The following is a 23,665-nucleotide window of genomic DNA, read 5'->3' on the forward strand; positions in this document are numbered from 1 at the left end:
GCTTGTGCGTGCGCCCCCTCCCTCCCTCCCTCTCTCTCTCTCTCTCTCAAATAAATAAAATGTTAGAAAAATAAAGAAGATCGTCGTGAAAGATTAAGATAGTTCATTCAGCACATGGTAAGTGCATGATTTTATTATTACTACTCCAGATAAATGGATTCTTACAAAATGTCTACACATAAGATTGTAAGACTTGTAGCTAAGAACAGATTTAAACACCAAATCTTGACCACCTTTTACCAACATATCTCAAATACTCGCAACTTCATATCATTGATCATGGTTCAATGATAAAAAAAATTCAAGTTTTCTATCACATAGTTTTTTCCCTAGACTTCTTAATTTGTATATGTACATGCAGTTCATGCTTTAACTCTCCTCCTTCCCCTGAAAGATTTGGAATCTCAAATGAGAGAGGGATAGAAGGTTTTGTGGGTTTTGCAAAGATAGTTTATCCAGTTGTAACATCCATGCTAACCAAAGTCAGTATTTCTAAAATTGGTAATCAAACATTTATGTAATTAGTGAGAAATACTGATGTAAAAGGTGCATTCTTTCAGTTTTGCCTAGTAAAATCTTAAAGTAAATTTCATACAATTCATGTTTAAACAAAACAATTTGCAACATTCCCTTGGAATTTACCTCCTGTCAGTCATTAAATAATTTCTCCTTTTATTATCTGTTATCTCATTTAAATTCAGTTCCTTTCTTAACATTTACTATATCTTACTTAGTTAATTCTTGTAAATGTTACTCACATTTACATGGTGCACTCTTGATGGGTATACTGTGGCTTCAGTCTCAATAAGCCTGTTAAAAGAACACCTGTGAGGGTTTTTATGAAAAATGAAATTGCTTTCTGGATGGTTGTCTCATCTCATCTTCTCTGGGCCATGGAACTAATACATACTCTCCCAAGTCTTCTCATGACAACCTGCTGATGTGTCCAACATTCTTTTTTTTTTTTTTTTTTTTTTAAGTATTTTTTTTTTTTTTTTTTTAAGATTTTATTTATTTATTTGAGAGAGAGAGAATGAGAGAGAACACATGAGAGGGGATAGGGTCAGAGGGCAAAGCAGACTCCCTGCTGAGCAGGGAGCCCGATGCGGGACTCGATCCAGGGACTCCAGGATCATGACCTGAGCCGAAGGCAGTCGCTTAACCAACTGAGCCACCCAGGCGCCCTGATGTGTCCAACATTCTAACACTTCTGCACCACTCTGAGCATTTACCAGCTCCTTGTCCTAGACTGCCAGTGTGGGGATAACATGTAAATGGCTCCAGAAGGATTGGAAGGGAGACAGTAAAAGTGCTACCCATCCAACTGATTGCTTCATCATTTCCTTTGTTGTACTTACCAGGCCTTGAATAATTACAGATAGCAGCCATTGGCTACTATTTTAATGGCTGCATGAATGTAATTATTTGTTTTCTTAACAAGTATGTGTTTGAAATACCATATTGCTTTTCTAGACTTAATAAAAATATTTTGGTGAGGTTGGGCATCATCTTGACCACGGTCACCCTGTTTACCTAATCTGTTCGGCTAATAATTAAATTTCTTTACCAAAGCTAAGGAAAACAACCCATTATAATTTTGGTACAACTGCTAAGAACAAAAGGTTGGGGTTTTCTTTTTCCTTTTTTGTTTTGTGTTAGTTTATTATGATTTTTGTTTTGTTTCTTTGTTGTTTCCATTTTTATTTCCTCCATTACCAGAAGGAGGTTTGCTCTATTTTTATTTTAAGTCAAGGCAAACTGGGGAGTGGCCAGTAAAGAAATGTGCCAGCTCACTGAGCCAGTCAAACTTGACTCTTTGGCATTAGTATCCTCTTCTTCCAAAATTCAAGGAAACCAAAATTGTACATGTTAAAAGGTGGATACTGAGTATTTTAAAGTTTATAATACAGGACAGGCTGTTTGGGCTCAGATAGCATTCATTTTTAATTTGGAAATGTGTGCTATAAATGCTTGAAGAGCAAAGAGGATAGAGATTTCGAGATGGAGACCTCAGCATGTCCTAGCAGACCAGGGTTTTCCAGGAGAGTGGCTGGCAGAAATGCCTATAGCATGACATGATCCAGAGGGGAGCAGTTGGGAAAATCATTTCACGCAATTGCATTAGAAAGACATCAGGATAGAGAGAGACCAGAGCACAGGAAGATACCAGTCAGATTGGAAAGGTTTAATTTAACAGAGAGGGTAAACCTGAACCCAAAACAAGGTCAGAGAAGTACACTGAATGACCTAATTCTAGGCACTCAATTTTTCTGTGCTTCATTTTCCTTTAGGGTCCTTTATTTTCTCTTATTTTATACCTTCTTTAGGAACCCATAGAGCACCAAAGTTGGGCCTTGGGTTAACCTTAATCCCCACAGGGAAAACAATGATAGATGAATAAAGTAAAAGGTGAGTGTTGTTCAAGGAATACCTAGAATAGGCTGTTTTGATACTAAACCTCAGCCAATCTGAATAAGATGAAAAATATTTTGACTTTCTCTTATCTATATAAAAAACTTGCCATCCAAATTTCCCCATTTGAGTTGTTTATTTGAACTCAGTGATCTATGAAAACATTAGGAAGAAAGGGAAGGTTACAACCTAGGTCCTCGGAAACTCCAGTGAAGGAGTTTTTATTCTAAGTTGGGATAAGGTACATCATATATTTCTGATTGTTAAGTCAACTTCATGATATAGTGATCCTAATTTCTATAAAACTTCCCAGTTTTCAAGTATTTTCTAATCATGACTAATGAAATTAGATACATGAGAATACTTTTAGAAATAGATTTTCATTTGATTTTTTTAATTAAAGATTTTTTAAATCACAGTGTTTTTCAGATAATGCATTCATAGATAGGATAAGATGAGCACTTAACATTTGATTGTATACTTAATTACACTAGTATCATTAAACATTCAGAGAACATCTAAGTAAGATTATTATAGGTTTTAAAATGTTAGGCTTCTAATATAAGATAAGCATGCTAAAATAGGATTTTATTATTTCCTAAAAAGTACAAGGCAAAAACATGTAGTTTCCTTGTGGCTGTTGATTTTAAATGTATCCTACGATTTACAGCATTCCCATGACTCCAGAGTAAAGTCTTTTTACCAAATCCTTGATGTTGCCAGTTTCTACTGGCTGTGTTTTCCATTCTTGGAGGGTTTATGATAGTTGTCTCATGATATACCTGATCAGCTAGAGCAATCTTAAATGTTTCCATTTTTAGCTTTGCCATACATGACTTTTATTTTTAGATTTAGGGAATTATAGAATGCATGTCTAACCCTAAGGAATTTGCTGCTGATCTGTTTGGGAGTTTTCTTTCCAGAATACACAGAGTTTGAATTTGTGTTTTCTTACAAGAGCTAATATGGCTTCTTAAGTAAATTTGTGTATTCATTCACTTGCAGACAGTGATGCCCACTGTGGTCCAGGTGGGTATTCCAGACATTAGGGTGATGACAGTAAGGAGAACCGTTTCTGCCCCTGTGGAGCTTACAATCTCAGTGGAGGAGAATTCATGAAAGGTGCTTGTGTTAGCAGGCCACCCTTTATCTCTTGCCACATCATTTCTTAACCAGCTCTCTATTCTCAGAAAGTAAATGAGTGGTTTTGAAACAGAAAAACCTATGTTGGTAATGCCAAACCTATGTTGGTAATGCCAAACCTATGTTGGTAATGCCAGGTACTATAAGAGGCAGTCATTGTATTGCTGCTCACTTAAGTTGTTACTGACTGAAGAATTTAGAATACTCCCAAGTTTGGTACTGTTCATTCAATTGCAATTTTCCAAATCTGTTTTCTGTATTGTATTTACTAGTGAAACCATTTATTTCCCATAAGGAAGTTGAGATACATTTTCTGTTCTTTATGTTTACTTTGCTGCTTTGATGTTTATGTAAGGTCCTTTTTATTTTGGGTTTTTTTCTTTTTTTAAGATTTATTTATTAGAGCGAGACATTGGGAGGGAGGGGCAGAGGGAGAGAGAATTCCAAGCAGACTTCACTCTGAGCACGGAGCCCAACGTGGGGCTCGATCCCACAACTCCAAGATCCAAGACCTGAGCCAAACCAAGAGTCAGGTGCTTAACCAACTGCATCACGCAGGCGCCCCTATAAGGTCCTACTTTTGATAAAGATGTGGTTTAAGCTGTTATGGGATAATTCTTGCCAAATTTACTCAAAAACCATTAATTAAGCACATTTTATCTTTGAAGGCTATAAATAAAAACTGGGGTTTATACAAGAATGAATGGGGTATAGTTCTACTATAGTGGGGGAAAACAAACAGGAAGCAAAGGTGACTAAGGTTCCTGGCATGGATCTGTTTTTGGAGAGATGCAGATAGGGCCTGGAGAGTCTTAGGGCACATTGAGTTTTAAGTAGAAGTGGCATCATTTTCTGGAACATTATTTTTAAAAACAATGGCCTTTTGGGCGCCTGGGTAGCTCAGTCGTTAAGCATCTGCCTTCGGCTCAGGTCATGATCCCAGGGTCCTGGGATCGAATCCCACATCGGGCTCTCTGCTCAGCAGGGAGCCTGCTTATCCCTCTCCCACTGCCTGCTGCTCCCCCTGCTTGTGTGCGCTCTCTCTCTCTCTCTCTGTCAAATAAATAAATAAAATCTTTAAAAATAAATAAAAACAATGGCCTTTTTATACTACTCATTTGTTACTAGGATCCCTTCAGAGTGAGTTTATATCATATTCCAGTAAGAAATAGTAATATTATCCTTTCGGAATACATAATTTGTGGACTAGACCTGATTTTACTTTGAGAGGTTCCAGACTAGACTTGTAGACCAAAAGTCTCACCATTGTAAATACTAAGCTTATTAGATCACTGCTCCGCAAACCTAACCCAAATTATGAGATGTTCCAATTAATAACCTTTTTGTTTTTATGCAAGAACCAACATCAAAGTAGATTTTCTATGAAGTCAAAATAATGTTATAAATTTGGTTCAAACCTTGGAAAGTTACTAAGCCTGTTTTCCCACCTGAAAGTGGGGATCAAAACAGAAGCAATAGTGCATTGTTGTGAAGATTACTTTGTGATGTTAGCTGCTTAGCACAGTGCCTGGCACATAGCAAATCACTCTTGGTCAGTACATCTTCTTCATGTATTAAGAGTTGCCATAGGGGCGCCAGGGGGGCTCAATGATGTTAAGCGTCTGCCTTTGGCTCACTCAGGTCATGATCTCAGGGTCCTGGGATCAAGCCCCACGCTGGGCTCTCTGCTCATTGGGGAGCCTGCTTGTGCTCGCTCTCCCTCTCTTTCTTTCTCAAATAAATAAAATCTTTTTAAAAAAATTATAAAAAATGAGAATTGCGATATTCAGTCAACATCTTGCAGAATTGACTCAATATAAGGGTTTTATTATTGTTTTAATCCTAAAGATCACTTCCTTAGAAAAAGGAGGAAATCTGTTTAAAACAAAAAAATTCCATGTAGCCAGCAGTGGACTGTATTATGCATTACTTTTTTTTAAATAACAACTTGTTTCAGCCATTTTGTATTTCTTATGCTTGTGGGAACTAAGTTCAATATTAGCTATACTCTCAACATGCTCACCATTAACCACGTGGGGGCAGATACCCAATCATGTTAGTTTCTGTTTCTTTTAGCATAAATTGGATATTGGGAGAATATGAGGTTTGAGGAGCTTGTGTACTTAAGGTGTTATCAAGTATTATTTCTGTACAATGACTCCCAGATGTAGATATTTTCAACCTTTCTCCCAAACTCCAAATCCTGGTTTGTAGCTATCTTAACACATCTCATTAAATCTTAAACTCAGACCATTTAGATCTCATCACACCGCATCTGTTTCTTCCTGGGTGTGTGTGTGTGTGTGTGTGTGTTTTCTTTTAAATATAGATTAAATGGGTTGATTATGTTCCTGGCATCTAGTAAGCAGTCAGCAAATGTTGATACTTAATCCTTGTTATTGGCACTGTCATTCTTACAGTGAGACATAAGACCTTAGAGCCATCTTTCATTTCTCCCTTACCTGGCTTACATGGTTGCCTCCGTAATGAGTCTCTCCTCTCCATTTTTCTGAGTGACTATTGTTTATCAGTATTTGCAGTGGAGCCTATCCCTTCCCACCAACTGGATGTGATTTCCTTATCCTTTGAGCCTTAAAAAATGTGTTGTACTTCTCATAGTTTCCTGCAATCATGTCTTATTTTTCTCCCAACAAGATTTATCCTATTCGATGATAAACTCCCTTTTGAAAACTACATTAGGCATCTTCATCTTTATATTTCCTGCAGTACTAAGTCAATGACTTTCCCATAGTAGGAATTTCAGTGATAATTTTTTAATAAGTAGTGTACTAATTCACTTAAATGTATGTATGCTTGCTATTTGCTAGGTGTTGATACCACTTTAATACCCAAAAGCAGGACTGGGACAACTTTTTCTAAAATGGCCAGAGAGTAAACATTTTTGGCATGGTGGGCCATACAGTCAAAATTGTCAACTCTGCTATTATAGCACATAAGCATCTATAGATAATACATAAATGAATGGGTATGACTTATGTTCCAGTAAGACTTTACTTACAAAACAGACAGTGGGTTGGATTTGGCCTGCTGACCGTACTTTACCAATCTCTGCTCTGAAGGACTTTTTTTTTTTTTAAGTAGGCTCTACACCCAGCATGGAGCCCAACATGGGGCTTGAACTCATAACCCTGAGATAAGACCTGAGCAGAGATCAAGAGTTGGACGCTTAACCAGCTGAGCCACTCAGGCACCCCTAAAGCATTTTTTATTGGTTATTTGTCACTATATCATTTAATCAGTTGAGGGCTTCAATTCTCAGTATGGAAAATGAGAGAGAAAAATAGAAAGAGATTATAACAACTGCCCAGTATAATTAAAAGTTACTTCAGAAAAAGCAGTTCCTGCTCAAAAGACAGGCTTCTTGATAAATGAACTTGACCTAAAGTATCATGGAGTCCCTTCCCTATGCCAGCTCAGTGTTAAGCACTAGGGTTACACAGGCATCTAAAAGACTAGCCTTCAAGGAGCTCACAGTCTAGGAGAGAAGGTAGATATATGGTAAATGCTACAATAGATATGTATTTTATATATAAGGCATAACAAGTGCCCAGTGGAAGGCATGGGCATTTTGCATAGACACGTGAGACTTGGCATTTTTTGATGGAAGCACACACCAGTTGCCTTCATTCTATTTCCAAAGATTGGCATCTAAAGTTAAGAGTTTAGACTTTAAACCCAAGCGAAATTAAAGTATTATTTAGGCTTTGACTTAATGAGCATCACAGAAGGTTATTACTCTTCTTGGGGACACTACCCTACTGTACTTGCACAGATTTTATTAGCTGTTTCCTACTGTGCTGGTTGTAGTTAATAATTTTTGGAGCACTTTTTTTTTTCTTTTTCTTTTTTTGAAAAAGAAAAACCAAAAATATGAGCTCTTTCTCTTAGATTTTATTTCCATGCTGAAGAGGTTGTTTTTTAAATAAAAACTAAAGTTACTTTACTTTCTTTTGATCTGTAACACGAAATATTTTAAAAATCATTTTTAGTGAAATTAAAGAGGTAAGATATTTTTTCCTATGTTGTTTTAGAGAAATTGATTTTGCCTATGTAAAGGCCTCTAGTGAGACCCACCTGACCTCCTTTTGGCTTTCACTAACACAAATCCCTCCCCCGCTTAAGCCCCCCCCCCCCCCCCCCCCGCCCAGCAAGCAAAGACCTTTTCTACCTTAGGCAGAGCTGATCTCCAGTTCATGTAACTTGCTCAGATTCTGATTTCCCTGACTCTCAGCTCTGCCTGCAAGATACCACCTCTCAGCCTTAGTTGATTCTAAGAGCCTGGTCTCTTGCCTGCCTTTCCTCATAGCCCTGCCACACCCCTCCTTGCTTTTCACTTAACCCGTATCCCTACTGGCCAATTATTCCTCCTTACCTTAAACATCTCCCCAACTGAACATTTAACCTGTATTTCTTCTTTTCTCACAAAGTGCTTCTCATATTTCAGTGTCTATCATAATCATTTAGGACAGTCGTTGGAAATACAGATTTCCAGCCTACCCTCAGAGGCTCTGGTTTATCAGTTTCATATAGGACCCAGAAACCTGCATTTTTTACAGTCTCTGCGTCCTAAGTTTTCCCTGTGATCATACTTTGAGAAACACTGGCCAGGGTGGTAAACTCCTTGAGGACATTTTTGGTTCCCATACAGTGTTTGACATGTTTTCTGTATAATAAGTATTTGGCAGATGTTTATTCAGTTGAATTGTTGAAGATGTATAAAGAAATACATAATTTGATATTAAGATGGATTTTTTGAAATCAAATTTTTACATCTTTAAAGATATTAGTCTGTACCCTTTGCCTAATTGGACTGGAACTGGAAAATTAAATTATTTCAGGCTTACAGAAAATAATTAAAAAATATACTTTGAAGATATTCTAAGTAAGAAATTTATAGTATGTAGTTAAAAGTTAGGATTTTTAAAAATGTCCTGCCATTAGAAAACAAGGTGTTAGAAGTTAACATTATTTTGAGAATATTGGTACAGAATTAAATATATTATCAGAGAACATTAAAGGAATTCCAGAATGTCTAAGAACAGCATTAATTACTTTCAGATGTCTTGTCTTACAAAAATTGCAGGCTCCATTGTTGCCTTTTTATTAGATCCCTTGAAAGTAACTGTGCTGAAGGGTTAGTAAAGACAGCAGTATGTCTCTAGATGGGGTTACTTAAATTTTCTTGTTTTCCTTTTGGAATTTGATTCTATTAATGAGTACTTAACGATAGTAAGCAAACTTGCCTGTAATAGAAGATGCCATCACCCATGATTGCCCATCATGAGATGCATTTCCAGTAAAAATTTTACTTCAAATGTAGTATGTTTGTGTTTTGATCAATTTTATACTAATAAAGTATTTTTAACATTAAAAGTATTAAGGTCATAGGTAGTAAAATTAATTTTTTAGCTTACATACACATTTTGTTACAGAAAAGTATAAATGGGTAATCAATAAAAGATTTTCAAACATAAATGCATTACTCAGGGTAAAATTCTTTGGAGAATTGGGAGTGGAAATACAAGTTCAAGAGGAAGAGGAAACCATATAAGATTTCTAATTATTAAGGAAGAGCTTGGAAAAAAAGGAAAAAAGAGAAGAGCATTTTAAATGGATGATAATCGGTATCAAATTGCTATGGTATTTAGATTTGAGTGAATTTACTTAAGAGTAAGGTAACATTTTCATTTTAAATCAGTATTTACACAATAAATTATGTTCTTTGCATCTATTTAAACTTGTGAGTAAAGATTTTAAATGAAAGTTAAGATAATCTATTTAAAAATATACAAAAGTGGGGCACCTGGGTGGCTCAGTCCATTAAGCGTCCAACTTTGGTTTTAGCTCAGGTCGTGACCTCAGAATTGTGAGACTGAGCCCCACAATGGGCTCATCCACGCTCAGTGCGGTGTCTGCTTGAGATTCTTTCCCCTCCCTCCCCCCTCCTCCTCTACTCCTCCCCTCATTGGCATGTGCATTCTCTCTTCTGTCACTCTCTTTCTCTCTCTCAAATAAAATCTTTAAAATATATATATACACAAAAGTATCATTGTTTTCCAAAACTATTTTAAGTTATATATAACCAAAAAAGTGTGAAGATCCTGAATAAGTTTTCCCAAACACACAAAAAAGTTTGCTGCAAGGGTGAGTTTAAAACAAGGTTAAATCTAGAGGCAAATAGGTATCTTTACGAAACATAATAACTATTAATAACAACCTCTTATTGAGTGCCTCTACTGTTTCATAGGTGCTTTGGTTCATAGGTGCTTTGGTAAGCATTTGTATACATTATGATTATGTTACATTATACATGCATTTTAAGTTTTACACATTATAATTGCATAGAGAGCCCTGACTGCAGCTTCGTAACCACCAAATGGTGGTACCTAGATCCAGACCTAGGCCTGCCTGTCTCCCAATGCATTAGTATGTTTTCTTCAATAGAGCACATGCCGTAAATGGACATAATGCGTGTTCTTAGATTATGTAAACCCAACCCCAGTTCTTTGTTACGCCTTTTTGGGATTGTTGATTATTTTTCAGAGTGAAAGCCATGATCAAGATGAGTACGTGCTCAAAATGGTATTAACCTTTGACCACATTTCAGATCTAGACCTTAGAACAAAGGAAGCAAGAGATCATTTGAAGACTAGAAAATGTTAAAATCAATCTGAAGAATGTCCATACATATAAAGGAAATACGTAGAGTGAGGTACTAAATATTTTTATCAGAGAAGACATATCCAGTGGGTTTTATGCGGGGAATTCTACTTAAAGCAGTTTTATGATAAGAACTGTAAACTTAGCTGTAGGGAAGCTGAAGCTCAGCCAGTTGGCAAAGCTGGGTTAGTATTTACAGGACAGATGCAAGCACAACTATTAAAGTTTCAGTAGTTGTGAACTTGAGAATTTTAATTTGAGAGGCTGTACTGAAGATCCAAAGTGATGTGATGGTCAGATTCTTACTAGATTATAAGTCTACAGTTCCCATAGTGATCTCATTTCAAATATATACTATATTCATTACTAGTTACAGAAATTATGAGAAATATAAAGTGAGAGTTTTCTCTAAAAGCTTGGGAAATATATTTTATTTTTTTAAAGATTTTATTTGTTTATTTGTCAGAGAGAGAGAGAGAGAGAACAGGGGGAGCATCAGGCAGAGGGAGAAGCAGGCTCCCCGCTGAGCAAGGAGCCTGATGTGGGACTCGATCCCAGGATCCTGGGATCATGACCTGAGCTGAAGGCAGACGCTTAACCAACTGAGCCACGCAGGTGTCCTGGGAAATATATTTTAATTCTCAATGTTAATGTACTAAATTTATACATTCTAGTTATACGGTAATTTGTAACCAACTTTATATACTCTTCGGTGGTAATAATGACATGATTAGTTGACATTTCTAAGTGATTTCAGGTATTTCATTTTAGCCAAAGAGGTTCAACCTCCTCCAGCCTTTCTCTTTAATTTTTTTATAAGTACCCAAACTATGAATTCTATGTATATTCCCATATCTACTTTCCACTTAGTCCTGTGGACACTAGCTTACTCCTGACTCTGTGTACCTTATACATATACTTTCTTCCTGAAAAGCCTTCATCCTTGACCTCTAGTGAATACCTAATAGTTCACCCCTATTTTCCCAGAGCCTTGAACAGTGTCTGGTACAATGTAGACCCTCAGTAAATATGTATTGAGTGAGGAATAAGTGAACAAGCAAACAGTAGAGTGAAGGAATTCAAGATCTGCTTTCAGTAGCCCCAACCCTGCATCTCCTTGAATGACCCTGAGTAAGGTACTTAATTTCTCAGGGCTTCATTGCCCTCAGCTGGAAGACAAAAAAAAGACTAAATTCTTGCCATTTCTAAAGTGATATAATTCTGTGATGTAGTTAATTCATGAACTATTTAACGTTTAAGCAAAAGTTTCTCTGAGGAAACTGATCATATTTTGCAAAATGATACTTCCTAATAAAAATTGAAGATTAAGGGGCGCCTGGGTGGCTCATTTGGCTCAGGTCATGATCGCAGGGTCCTGGGATAGAGCCCTGTGTCAGGCTCCCTGCTCTGAGGAGAGCTGCTTCTCCCTCTGCCTGCCACTCCCCCTGCTTGTGCTCACTCTCTCTGCCAAATAAATAAGTAAATCTTAAAAAAAATTTTTTTGAAGATTAAGTCTGTAATCATACTCTTACAGTCAATTTAGTACCAAAAGAAATATGTTTTGTTGACAAGAGTAAGGCTAATTAAAATTCCCTATGTTAATTAGAAAGTCTTTGAAGGAGGAGGGCTTTTAAGAACCAGTTAAGTGGGAGAGGTAGCTAGGGTTAGCAAATGAAGTACCTAGATATTGAGTGTACTGTGCAGCCTGAAAGAATATGTGCAGGTGAGTAAGGAAGAAGAGAGAATGTTTTTTGAGTATCTACTTAGCTTTACATTTCTATCATAGCACTTGTCCCAATGAAATGTGGTAATTATTTCTTTGACTAGTACCCTCAGTAAACTGTGGGATTTATTTCTGTGAACTTCTGTTACCTAGCAGACCACCTGTATGTGGTAGATACTAAATAAATATTTGAGGAATTAATTGATGAATAAGTGTTTACATTTCCACATGCATTAATTGTAATGAAGTACGTACTATATCTCTACAAGATAGGAAAGTTAAGCTCAGAAATTGACCTACCCAAAAGAAACCAATTTATAGTTACAAAGCCAGGATTTGGACTTAGGTGTCTCTACAAGATACGCTTTTTCTACTAACTGGTCTCATCATACATCGTGAACTAGTTACAAAGCCAGGATTTGGACTTAGGTCTCTCTACAAGATATGCTTTTTCTACTAACTAGTCTCATCATACATCATGAACATAATTCCTGACTAGTATGTCATTTCTCTCCTAGAGATGCTTTATTATAAAAAATCTTTGGAGTATAAAATCTTATTGGACAAGTGCCATTTTCATCTGTTAAATTCACTTATTAAATCTTTACAAGCTAGCCCTTGAATAGATAACTTTTCTGTCATTATACTGATGAAGAAAATGGAGTACCCTTGAGGAGTCACAGATCTTAAGGACCTTAAGATCCTTAAGGATCTTAAGATTGGAACCCAAGCCTCTGGATTTAAAAGTAATTGAGCTTCCAGTAAGGATCAGGAAAGACTGAACAAATGGCATCTAGAACAAGTAAGAGCCTTGTAAGGCTCTCCTTAAAGTTTTAAAATATGTAATTGGCCACTGTTTTACCACATCCCGTAGCTTTCATACCGTGGATAGACTAGAATCATTTACCACTGCAGTTATGAACTGTTGAGCTTTCCTTTTGAAAGAGGAGGCATATGTCTGTACTACGCAGCTCATGACTGGTGCCCCATATCAAGCACTTGTAGTCCTCATTTACATAGCTATATTAAAGTCCCAAAATAAAGTGCAGCAAATTATTAATTCAACTACTGTTGGCTTTTTTTTTTTTTTAATATGAAAACTAGGAGAAATTAGGTAAGAAAAAAATTCAACTTTGGCAAGATCTGTTTCTAATATGACTTGGACTGTATGAATTGCAGAAATTGTGACATAGGAATATTATTTGGAGAAATTTTAAATAGTACCTTTTTCTTTTAAACAGAAGAATTTAAACTCTCTGACCCCTGTACTTAGTTTGGTTTTATATGTTTCAGTTTATGTATTTTCTTCTCCTACTCTGCGTCTTCTTTAACAATCTGGTTTCTTCCTTTTCATTTGGATTTTGAAAACCAGTTTGTTTCTCTAATCCATTTACTTTCTACTTTATTACATAAAGTTTAGTACTTTAAAGTTTCTGTTATTTTCAAGGAATTTGATAAATGTGAATCTAAAACAATTAGTTTGCAGTTGATTCAAAAACCATAATTCAGTTACGCCAGGATGAGCCATACCTTAAAAACAGTTAACTATCAGATAACTGATTTATATTAAGGTTAATTTGGGGCTCTTGGCTGGCTCAGTCAGTAGAGCATGCGACTCTTCATCTCGGATCGTGAGTTCAAACCCCACGCTGGGCATAGAGCTTGCTTACATACATATATACATATATAGTAACTTTTTTAATAGCCAAAGATTCAACCTTGTACATTTGGAATCAGTTAGTTGCACTTTTAACTCAGAAATCTAGATTGAGAAATAAATGCAACGGTTAAGAACATAAGTTAAGTGCTATAAATATCACATAAATATCGAAACATGTAAGGGTGGGCGCCTTGGTGGCTCAGTCAGTTAAGTGTCTGCCTTTCCAGGTCATAATCCCAGAGTCCCCAGATCAGGCCCCACGTCGGGCTTCCTGCTCAGTGGGGAGTCTGGTTCTCCCCCTGCCTCTCACCCTGCTCTTATGCTCTCTCACTCACTCTCTCTCTCTCAAATAAATAAAATCTTAAAAAAAAAAAAAAGCCTTGTAGGGGCTCAGTCAGTTGAGTGTCTGCCTTCAGCTCAGGTCATGATCCCAGGGTCCTGGGATCAAGCCCTGCATCTGACTCTCTGCTCGGCCGGGAGCCTGCTTCTCCCTCTCCCTCTGCCTGCCACTCCCCCTGTTTGTACGCTCTCTCTCTCTCTGTTAAATAAATAAGATCCTTAAAAAATACATCAAAACTTGTAGAATTTTAAAGCTGGAGTCAACTTGGTGATCACCTCATCCAGTGATTTTATTTTTTAGTGGGAAAAGTTCTGTGGCCTAGGGACTACTATTAGATTATTAAGTTTGGAGAATATTCATATTTAGTTTCAATATTTTTTAGGAGGGGAAAGGGAAATGATCTAAGGAGTGTCAGTGATGGGAAATAAAGTGGTTTGTGACTTTAAAATTCTGTCTTCTTTTGAGTTAGGAGAAATTTTTTTAAAATCCTAATTTGCAAATAAAGTAGAGGAAGAAGTTGAGAACTTGGGCAGTTTCTTTGAAAGTTAGTAACAGAGCCAAGATTAAAAACACACCCTTGACTATCAAGACAACTTTTATTTATATAATGTCAATCACTGTAACAGCTGTTTAGCCTACTGAGCCATGCTGCCCTTATAATGCCCCTGTGAAGCTGCCTGGAGCAGGGTCAGCTAGCAAGCCTGTGAGGGTGAGCAAGTGAAATAACAAGAGGAAATGTCTGAGAGGGTCCCTAAGGGTTAAAAAAAAAAAAAAAAAAGACAAATGTTGGTGTCTTAATTCTTCCAAACCTAAGTAGTTTGTCTTAGGGTAGTAGAGCCATTCTACTAATGGGAACTCCAGAGTCTGAGCAAATTTCAAACAGATAAAGCTGTCCCTTAGGATTCAGTAACTTAATGGCTTGCAAAAGAGCTAAGGCCTAAATGTTTTAGGCAGTGCCAAGCTGGACTCTACAACTTGCCTAAAGATAATAGAAATGGAAACATTCAAAGTACTTTTAGCCTCCTGGAAGGAAATGTGATCTAAAATAATAGTTTGAAAGTTGTAATTCTATATTTAAAATGTAAAATGCATAAAAAGGCAAATATGTGTTTCCGTGCTAACATAATAAGTGCCATTCTTTGTTACTCTGAAGAAGTCCAATGACTGTCCTGAACTAAAGTTCCTATCAGAATGTGTTTTATTTTAGGTAATTATACAGATGTAAAACTTTGTTCATGGCTTCAGTAACTGAGCTAGCAGTGTCTTTGTTCTATCATTTAAGCCCACAATAACTCTCTGAAGTGACACTGTCATTCTCCAGTTTCACGTGTAGAAACTAGGGATCAGAGAAGTAAAGTAACTTGTCCAGAATCACAGACCAGTAAGTGATGGACTTTAACTCACAGTGTTGGGCCCCAAACCCAAGCAGCCACTAAAAGTTGCTGCTTCATTTAACTACAAGTCACAAAATGTTACCCCATATGTGTTTGATGGCTTTTCTTTATAAACAGTTTGCATAATTTTCTTTTTACATTTACGGGCAAATTTTAATGGTAGACTAAGAGTAACCATTAGTAGTAGAAAAATAAAGAAATTCAGGATTTCAACTAAAAGATGATCTAGTGAAGTCCAACCTCTTTAACAGACTTGAAAGCTGAAGCCTAGAAGCTTACTGACACTCAGTACCAATATTGTTGTGATTAGAAGTTTGCAACATTTTAGGGTAAACACAAAATTCAGCGGTTCTAATGAAAACCATACAACATACCAGATTTTCATTGTATTTTGAATACAGTATTTTAAAAATAATTCATTATAAGTTCTTATAAATTTTTGCATCCTAAGTGCTTTGTTAAAGTAGAAAGAAGAGTAGAAGGGCCTGCTACGCACATAAAACAGGGACCAAAAATTTTTTTTAACTAAACAAGTAAGCATTGTAGTTTTAAGGTTGAAGTAATGTATAACTTATATGGTAATTTTTAAGTATCTCTAGATGTTCCTCTGCTGGGAACATATTTTATACTGTATCAGCAAGAGTATTAGGCTTCCAGTTACCATGTGGCTTTTGAAGAATTTTTTTTTTTTAATTCAACTTTGGAGCTATAGAGAAACCTAATGAAGATTGAATATTATGAAAAGAAACAAATTACCTAAAATGTTAAGTCTACACTGAAAATTACCAAAAACTGAAATAAGTAGAAAACATTCCCTTATTTGTGAAATGTTTCTTAATAGAAGTCTTGTGATTCATTTAAATTCACAGAAGATAAGTTACTGCAAGTGTTTGTAGGATACTACTTGAAAATTTCTCATTTGAGAATTCAAGTCTTATTTTCTCCTAAGAAAAATTTGGTTATATCCATTTTATATTTTACTTTAAAAGTTAATCTTATACTTTGATATCTAATTCAATCTCATTTTTCTCTTATGTGTAATTACTGCTAACTTTAAAAAAAAAGACACTGCTTAATTCAAAGGGAAATAATGTTTAAAAGATGTGAAGCATTTAATCCTTGAATGCTGGAACCACTTTTAAAGTATTGTAAGAACATCTGTGTTACATTACACAGGGAAAAGAATGTATGCATTCCGTGGCCTATGGGCACTGGGGTGGCTGGTTTAGGAAAACTGAGTATTTTGCATTTCATGTTTTTTTCAACATAAAAAATTTTCTATGACTCTAAAATGAAGAATGGAATTCCAAGGGTAGGGAATGTAGTCAGGCAAACATAAGTCAAGTATAGTTGTTCTCTCACTTGTCACCTACTTCTGAAAAAGAAATCAGTTTCTATAGCAGGTTTGTCTTTTCATTTTGTTAAGCACTTTTTTCCCCTTATTTGAGAAGTATTCCATGGAACAAACTTACAGAGAGATCACTACACCAGGAGTTCTTCAGAAGTGCACTGCATGTCTCACTCAGCTACGAGTTACTGTGCAAATAATCTCTTACTAATTAGGAAATACCAAAGTTTGTAAGTGATTTACTCTTAACAAAATTACAGCAGATTCAAATATATTCCAGTGATAACCTCACTCTTGATCACTTGTATCCAGTATGCTTTCTTGAGTGGGAGGGAAAAGGATGGAGTTACAGCTCCATCAGGCTGGGTATCCCTTAGGATGTGTGTGTTGCATGTGAATATCATCTGTCATTGGTGGAAGAAAATAGAGATGGAAGTTGGAGAATTATGACTACACTGGTGGACATGTTCTCAACTTTTTCATCTTTAATGTGACATGATATTAACATGCCAACACATACCCATATGCAACTCCTAATGAGCTAGATGAAATTCCACCCCTTTCTCTGCTATTCCAGAAAGCAAGCAAGGGGGAGAATGTTAGGGGAATGCATCTTTAATCAACTAAAAAAAAAAAAAGTGTTTTTTGTTTTTTGTTTTTTTTTAAGTAATGACTTGAGAGTTTCATACCTTAAGGAACATTAGCATCTAATTACCTGTGACACATTTGACAGCTGTGTCATGACTGATAGACTCCATATTCCTTAAATTTTGTGTTTTAGGCTCATCCAGAAACTCATTGTTTTTTGTTTGTTTGTTTTTTATTTCAAAATAAAGGAAGGCCAAATTTAATTGTATGGCAATGTAAATTTCTGGAAACTATTTATAATTAGAATTAACTTTTTACAGAAGTATTTGTAAGCAGTTATTTTAACACCATATATTACTGAAAATTATCATGGGATAGTTTTTGTTTTTCTTTTAAGGCTCAAACTAAATATATTTGAGGATTTGAGTTTTGACCTAGTCATTGCCTGATCCAGGAAGAATTCATGACACATCAAACCATAGATATTGTATAAAAGTTAGTCTTTATTCCTTGATCTGAAAATGACTTGTTCTCAAGCTTTTCTAATGTCAAATTATTTGATATGCTCTTTATTTAGCTTTAGAACGTGTATAATAATAGCACTTTTAACTGGTTTTTTTAGAGGCATTAAACTTACTATATTATAAGGAAATAACTATTGAATTAATGTCATTAACATTTAAAAATTTTTTAATGTAAGGGACTCTGATATATCTTATCAGTAACTTTGAATATTAAGGCTGTTTTTAATTTTTGTTTTGCTTTTTTTATTGTAAGGTATTATGAACTGGATCCTTACAGAAGTCTCCGTGACAATTTGAGGAACAAAGTGATCATTGAGTATCCAACATTACATGTGGTATTAAAAGAATCCAGTCATGACATGGAAGTTCTTCACCAAGGTAAATATAAATTTGTTCCTGTAATGCTTAGAATAACTCTAGTGAACCTGAGCAATTACACAACTGTGTTTATTTCTTTATATATTTGTTTTCCCACTGTATTTACACACTTAACTGAATTTGCTCTATAGCTAGCTATAGTTAATGTAAAGAACCAAATGAATGAGCTGCTGATTCTGTCGTGTTTGAGAGCATGTAGCTTATAATATCAATTCAAAATGAAAGGGTAAGTTTGGCTATAAAACGACATTCTTTGCCTTATTGGAGTTCTACAGGTTTTTGTCTTTTTTAAAGCTAATAGCCTTTAAGTAACAGTCTGTCCAATATCAGATAAATTTACTCTCTAGTTAAAACTCTTTCTTTAGAGATTCCTAAAATGAGGGATTATAAAACATTTTTAGTATCTTACCTTATAGAAAGGGATAATGTTTAAAAGAATGTCATGTTTAAAATTTGGACTGTGTTTAGAATAAGCTAGTGACATTGACTTGACCTTTATCTCTTTTTTTTAAACACACTGGTTTTATTTTCCTTGATGTTTGTTTCTTTGGCTATATTCCTTGTCATTTTAGTGATTCTTTAAAAGTAGATACTTGTCCCTCTTTGGTGAGTAGTAGAATTGGAAGTATTAAAACTGGAAATGGTATATGTAAAAGTTTAGTATCTAAAATGACTTATCCATAGTTGCAACTGCTGATTAGAGTAAGTTACTTGTGTTTCTGAATGCAAATTCTAGAGGATGAATAAAATTCAGAAATTACTTTTTAAAAGGGAGAGAGGTGACTCAACTCAAAACCATTAGATACCTCTTTCAGCTAAGAATAATAGTTACAGGCCAAGTTTCATTTTAACAGTCTCCAGATGGCCAGTGAATCCTTGGATTGGATTGAAATCTATTTTTTAAATAATATTACTCGAAACATGTGGTTTAGGTTTTATTATTACACCAGCAGTATAGGCTGAAATAGGCAGTAACCTTTGTTTTAAGGTGTTCTCTTACATGTATATAATAGGTTTTTTTCTTAGCAAAAGAGAAATTTTTTTTTCAAAGTGGCCAAAATTTTGTCAGCGTCACAATTTGAATCTAGAATTTTAGGTAGCAAACATGAAGTTTCTAGTAATCGGTTATGGGCCTCTAAATCTTTAGATTAATTATTGACTATATATTTTTCACAATTTGAGAATATCTGATTTTATTTTCTCAAATTATAAGAGTGTTATAAATGACCAATTTCACTTTTTTTTTTTTTAGCTGTGTAATACCTTACTTTTTCCTTATATAATTCACATAGCTCTAAATGTTAGTTTCAGGGAAAGTTGTTTAGTAATGTGGGTTACTAGCCAGGGCAAACATGTCTGTGTAAATAAACAGAGCACACACAGCTCCTCTTTCACCTTGTTTAGGAATGCACACTGAATGAAGGCTTCCTGTAATGAAGCAAAATGAAAAGGCTATTTTTGTAGTGTACTTGGAACCTGATTAAGTAAAATTGGCTGTTTTTTGGTGGGTATATGATATTTGACTTATTTACAGGAAGACAAGTGACTCATGCTTTCAGGATAGAGGATCCTTTAGAGCTGCTGTGGCGAAAAACTTAATGAGGGTCTGACAGGATCTTAAGGACCATATCAGTGTTGTCACATCATAAATACACTTTAAAAATAATGCCAGGTGTTTTGTACGTGCATTTCTTTGTTTGAGCACTTCAGGGTATCTGTTTTTTTGTATATTCTCATAGCTTTGGATATTCTGCAGGGTGGTCCCTTAATGCAGGAGGAGGGTTATATAAGAACAGGGCATTTTCTTTGGAAAGCCTTGAAATTCCTTCTCTCTCCGGAGGCAAAAATGTTGGATTTTGATCTTGAGTTCATAGCACAAGGTGTCTCTCTTCTCGTTTGGGAAAAATGTGTTTCTGGGCTGGCATTCAGTAGTTTTCACACTTGATCATTGTTACAATGTTTGCTATAGTTGTAGATTGCCACAGTTTTTCAAAAGTCTGCCAGTATTGATGGGCAATAGGCAAGTTTTGTTTGTTTGCTTTTTGCTTTTTAAGGAATGTAAAAGATTGACTATAAAAGATTGAGCCATTAAGGTAGCCCACTAGATTGAAAATGTGGAGTGCTGATCACCCATCTTGTATCAGTCCAGTGGGAAGTGCTCAGAATGGTGTTACTTGCTTCACAGGTCCCTATTTGCCAAAGGTAGCTAGTAGATTTAGATGATTTAATAAGAGCTGCTGCTTTTCAGTCTTAAGAAAAAAAAAATGGAGTGCAGTAAAAGAAGAAAACAGGACAGTTCAGGAAGCAAAGAAAGAGAAGGGTTTCCCCCACACTGCAGTAGTACAAAGCTCCATTAATTTAAAAATATCAGCAAAATGTGTTTCTCTGTTGTTCTAAGATAACTCCAATAGAAAATGCCTCTGCCTTTTGAAAAGGAATCCAACCCAAACTGATGACTTCAATTAGTGAAAATATATAACATAGGAGCTACTCATTCACCAGTCTCTTGTTGGGCCAATATATCCTTTCATCCATTCTCCCTCCCTCTCTCCTCCCCTCATTCTTCCTTACCCCCCTTTCTCTTCCTCTTTTTCACTGTGTGTGACATATTGGGGTGAGGAGATGGGGATGGATCTCAGGCACAAGAGCACACATGTAAACTTTACAGTGCAATAGGTGCTATAATAAAATGTGTATACATTGCAAAGAAAGCCAGAGGAGAAAAACTGACTTGTATTATCGTGGAGATACTTGAAGGACTGTGCTAGAGTTTATAAAATTCCACAAGGATCAGGACTGTATCTTGGATTGAACCTGTTTCAATCCTTTACTCATAAAAAAGGATTCAGTAAACATTGTGGTTGCTGGGACAATCTTAAATCTAGGTACCATCGACAAACCCCACAGAACTTGATAGTTGAATATGAGGCAAGATCTAGGTTTATGATTCTAGCATCAGCTCTCACTAAGCTGTGGGCCCTTGAGCATTTACTCTGCCTCTGAGCTTTATTTCCCTCATCTACACAATGGAAATAAAAGGCTATACGGCTGAAGCAAAGTAGTCTGTGTTTTAACCTTAATTTTCATAGTGTTTTAATATATTATTTCCTTTTAGCTTCACTATGCAATGAAATAGAGCTGTTACTCTGGTTGACTTGCATTCATATTGATTCAGCAAACAGGCTACACTGGGAGGTTAGATATAAGGAGGAAAGATCTAGTCTCTCTCCTTAAGGAACTCTCAGTTTAGTAAGTGAATCATAGTCTTGCTTGCTCCAGTCAGGACAGCTCCTTTAAAGGAGCTCCATTTCTGCTCTAAGTTATATTTCCTATGAAAGGAAGGAGATGGCGATTAGTCTTCTCTGAGCCCACATTCACTCAACATACACTGACCCTCAATTTTAAGTTTAAAAAAAAAAAAATTATGGAAAAATATATTCCAACCACACTTGGCCAGCCTATGTGATAATAGTGATCTTTCCATTGGTACGAATATGGGATCATAACCACACTGTGAAGTGACCATTCCCAAGTCTTCCACAGAGTCAGGAAGGATGTTGCCTCACAAACTATAATTGCCACTTTCAGACTTCGTTTCTTTATTGTGGCCAGAACTGTATATCCCGGCCGCCTGGAACATGACATGGTTTGTCTGTCCCCATGAGCAGTGCTGTTGGTATGCATCAGAAGGGAGGAGAGAAGAAGGAAAAACAGAACAAGCTAAACAGAAACAGTATAAACACTTGACTGTATGTTTACTTATTTTTTTTCAGTGAAAAGTGAATCTCCCAAGAACATTGGCAATGAAAATTGAGCACTTCTTCTGGAGGAAGAAGGTGAAAATTCCCAGACAATTGCAGAGGACTGACTATGCATTGACTAGCTGTTGGATGACTGGGATATTGTCAGTGGGTGGTTGAAATTTTTTGTTTCTCTGAGAGTAATTAAACAATCTAAAAGTTTTTTTTAAAAGGTGTATTTTCTGGCCTCTTAGATTGACTTGTAAGGCCCTTATTCCTAGTAATAACCCCTTTTCTGCACCTGACCAGCATAGTGCTTATTTCAGTTAGGCCCAGGGTTTTAATATGCTTAATTCCAAGGCTGAAAACTTTTTTTGTTTAGTTTGATGCAAGACCAAACCCAAGAATCACCTGTGTCAGCCACAAAGCTGGCAGTCTCGTTGGTAGAACCTCACTAAACATAAAGGCTGTGTGACACACCAGGTAGGCACAGGAGGACTGACCCATCGTTCCCCATTCTTGTCTTTGGGGATTATTTGTAACTCACCCTCTTGAGATGACTGAGTGGGTCTTTTTTACTTGGGTAGCATCTAGTTCAGTGTCACATGTAAAGGATAAATAAATACTATTAACTATTACTTCTTATATTCAGTTCACAAAATCAATGGCTTCTCGTTGTTTGAACCATCAGTGCTCACAAATTTGGCTCTCCTTGTTTGCAGAGTGAGCTGTGTCTTATTATGAATTCTGTGCCTTTCATCCCGTTCCCCTCTCCTCATTACCATACAGGGGTGTTGTGATGAGCAGTTTTATGCTGTTTTGAAACATCCAGCAATAACTAAAGAAAGAAACACTTGGAACTCTTCAAAGTGTTACTGGAATGTATATGTGCATTTATGTATATACATGGCTTAATTTATACCTTATGGCAGCTCTGTATACATTATGATCTCACATATTGAAATTAAAGTTTCCTAGTTTTATTGGAATTTATACAGTTATGAAATTGCAATATGGCTATAAAAGAGTAAAAGATTATTACATCTGTGTTGCATCTGTGTACTTAATGGTTAAGAAAACAATGATAAAATGGGACATTGGTGAATTCATTTTTAGTTTATAATTGGGATAAGTTTTAGATGAAAAAGAAGCCAGAGGCATTAATTAAAGAGGCTTGGGAAAAATAGAAATGAGAAGATGAGCATAGGAGAAACTTGTAGAACACAACTATGTGTAACCTGGAGGTCAAAACTGGAGAAGCGAATCCAAAGACAATAATGCCACAAAGACCCTTAGTATAAAAGTAATAGTGGAACTGTAATTCATAGAAAATAAGGTATTGCAATTTGAGAAATAGCTATACTTCCTAAAGCAGCTTCAGGAATCTTCCTCATACGTGAAAGGTTTGTGTAGAATTAGGTTTTTCACAGTATTTCTGGGGAGACAACTAAATGGGATTTCAAAGGATTCATATTTAATCTAAAAGTGAAATTTGTTTTCTTGAAACAGGCAAGAAGTAGGATGAGTTGAATCAAATGTGTCACAGAATTGTTAGTGGGAAAAGTGGGATAAAGTACACACCAGGAGCATATGATCTGAATATCAGATGGAGAGCAGTTTCCTGATAGTGAAATCTGTTATGACATAGTCTCATTTCCAAGAAAAGTACTGAGTTCCATGTCTTCTAGAATTTTAATTGAAAACTGGACAACCAAAGGATTTATCCTATACTTT

General features: G+C 35.9%; 1 protein-coding gene across 1 annotated transcript in view; it reads left to right on the forward strand.

Moving 5' to 3' along the window:
• The window catches only part of ZNHIT6 (zinc finger HIT-type containing 6), a 59,682-nt gene extending 36,697 nt beyond the window's left edge, over positions 1 to 22,985 (forward strand). The window contains exons 9-10 of the mRNA XM_032424710.1: positions 18,067 to 18,191; positions 21,965 to 22,985. Of these exons, the coding sequence (XP_032280601.1) occupies positions 18,067 to 18,191; positions 21,965 to 22,005 (166 nt within the window). The 3' untranslated portion in view covers positions 22,006 to 22,985. The remainder of the gene's footprint in view (positions 1 to 18,066; positions 18,192 to 21,964) is intronic.
• Positions 22,986 to 23,665: the final 680 nt, after the last annotated feature.

Source organism: Phoca vitulina, unplaced genomic scaffold (genome assembly GCF_004348235.1).
Source record: "Phoca vitulina isolate PV1807 unplaced genomic scaffold, GSC_HSeal_1.0 scaffold2, whole genome shotgun sequence".
Classification (NCBI taxonomy): Eukaryota; Metazoa; Chordata; class Mammalia; order Carnivora; family Phocidae; genus Phoca; species Phoca vitulina.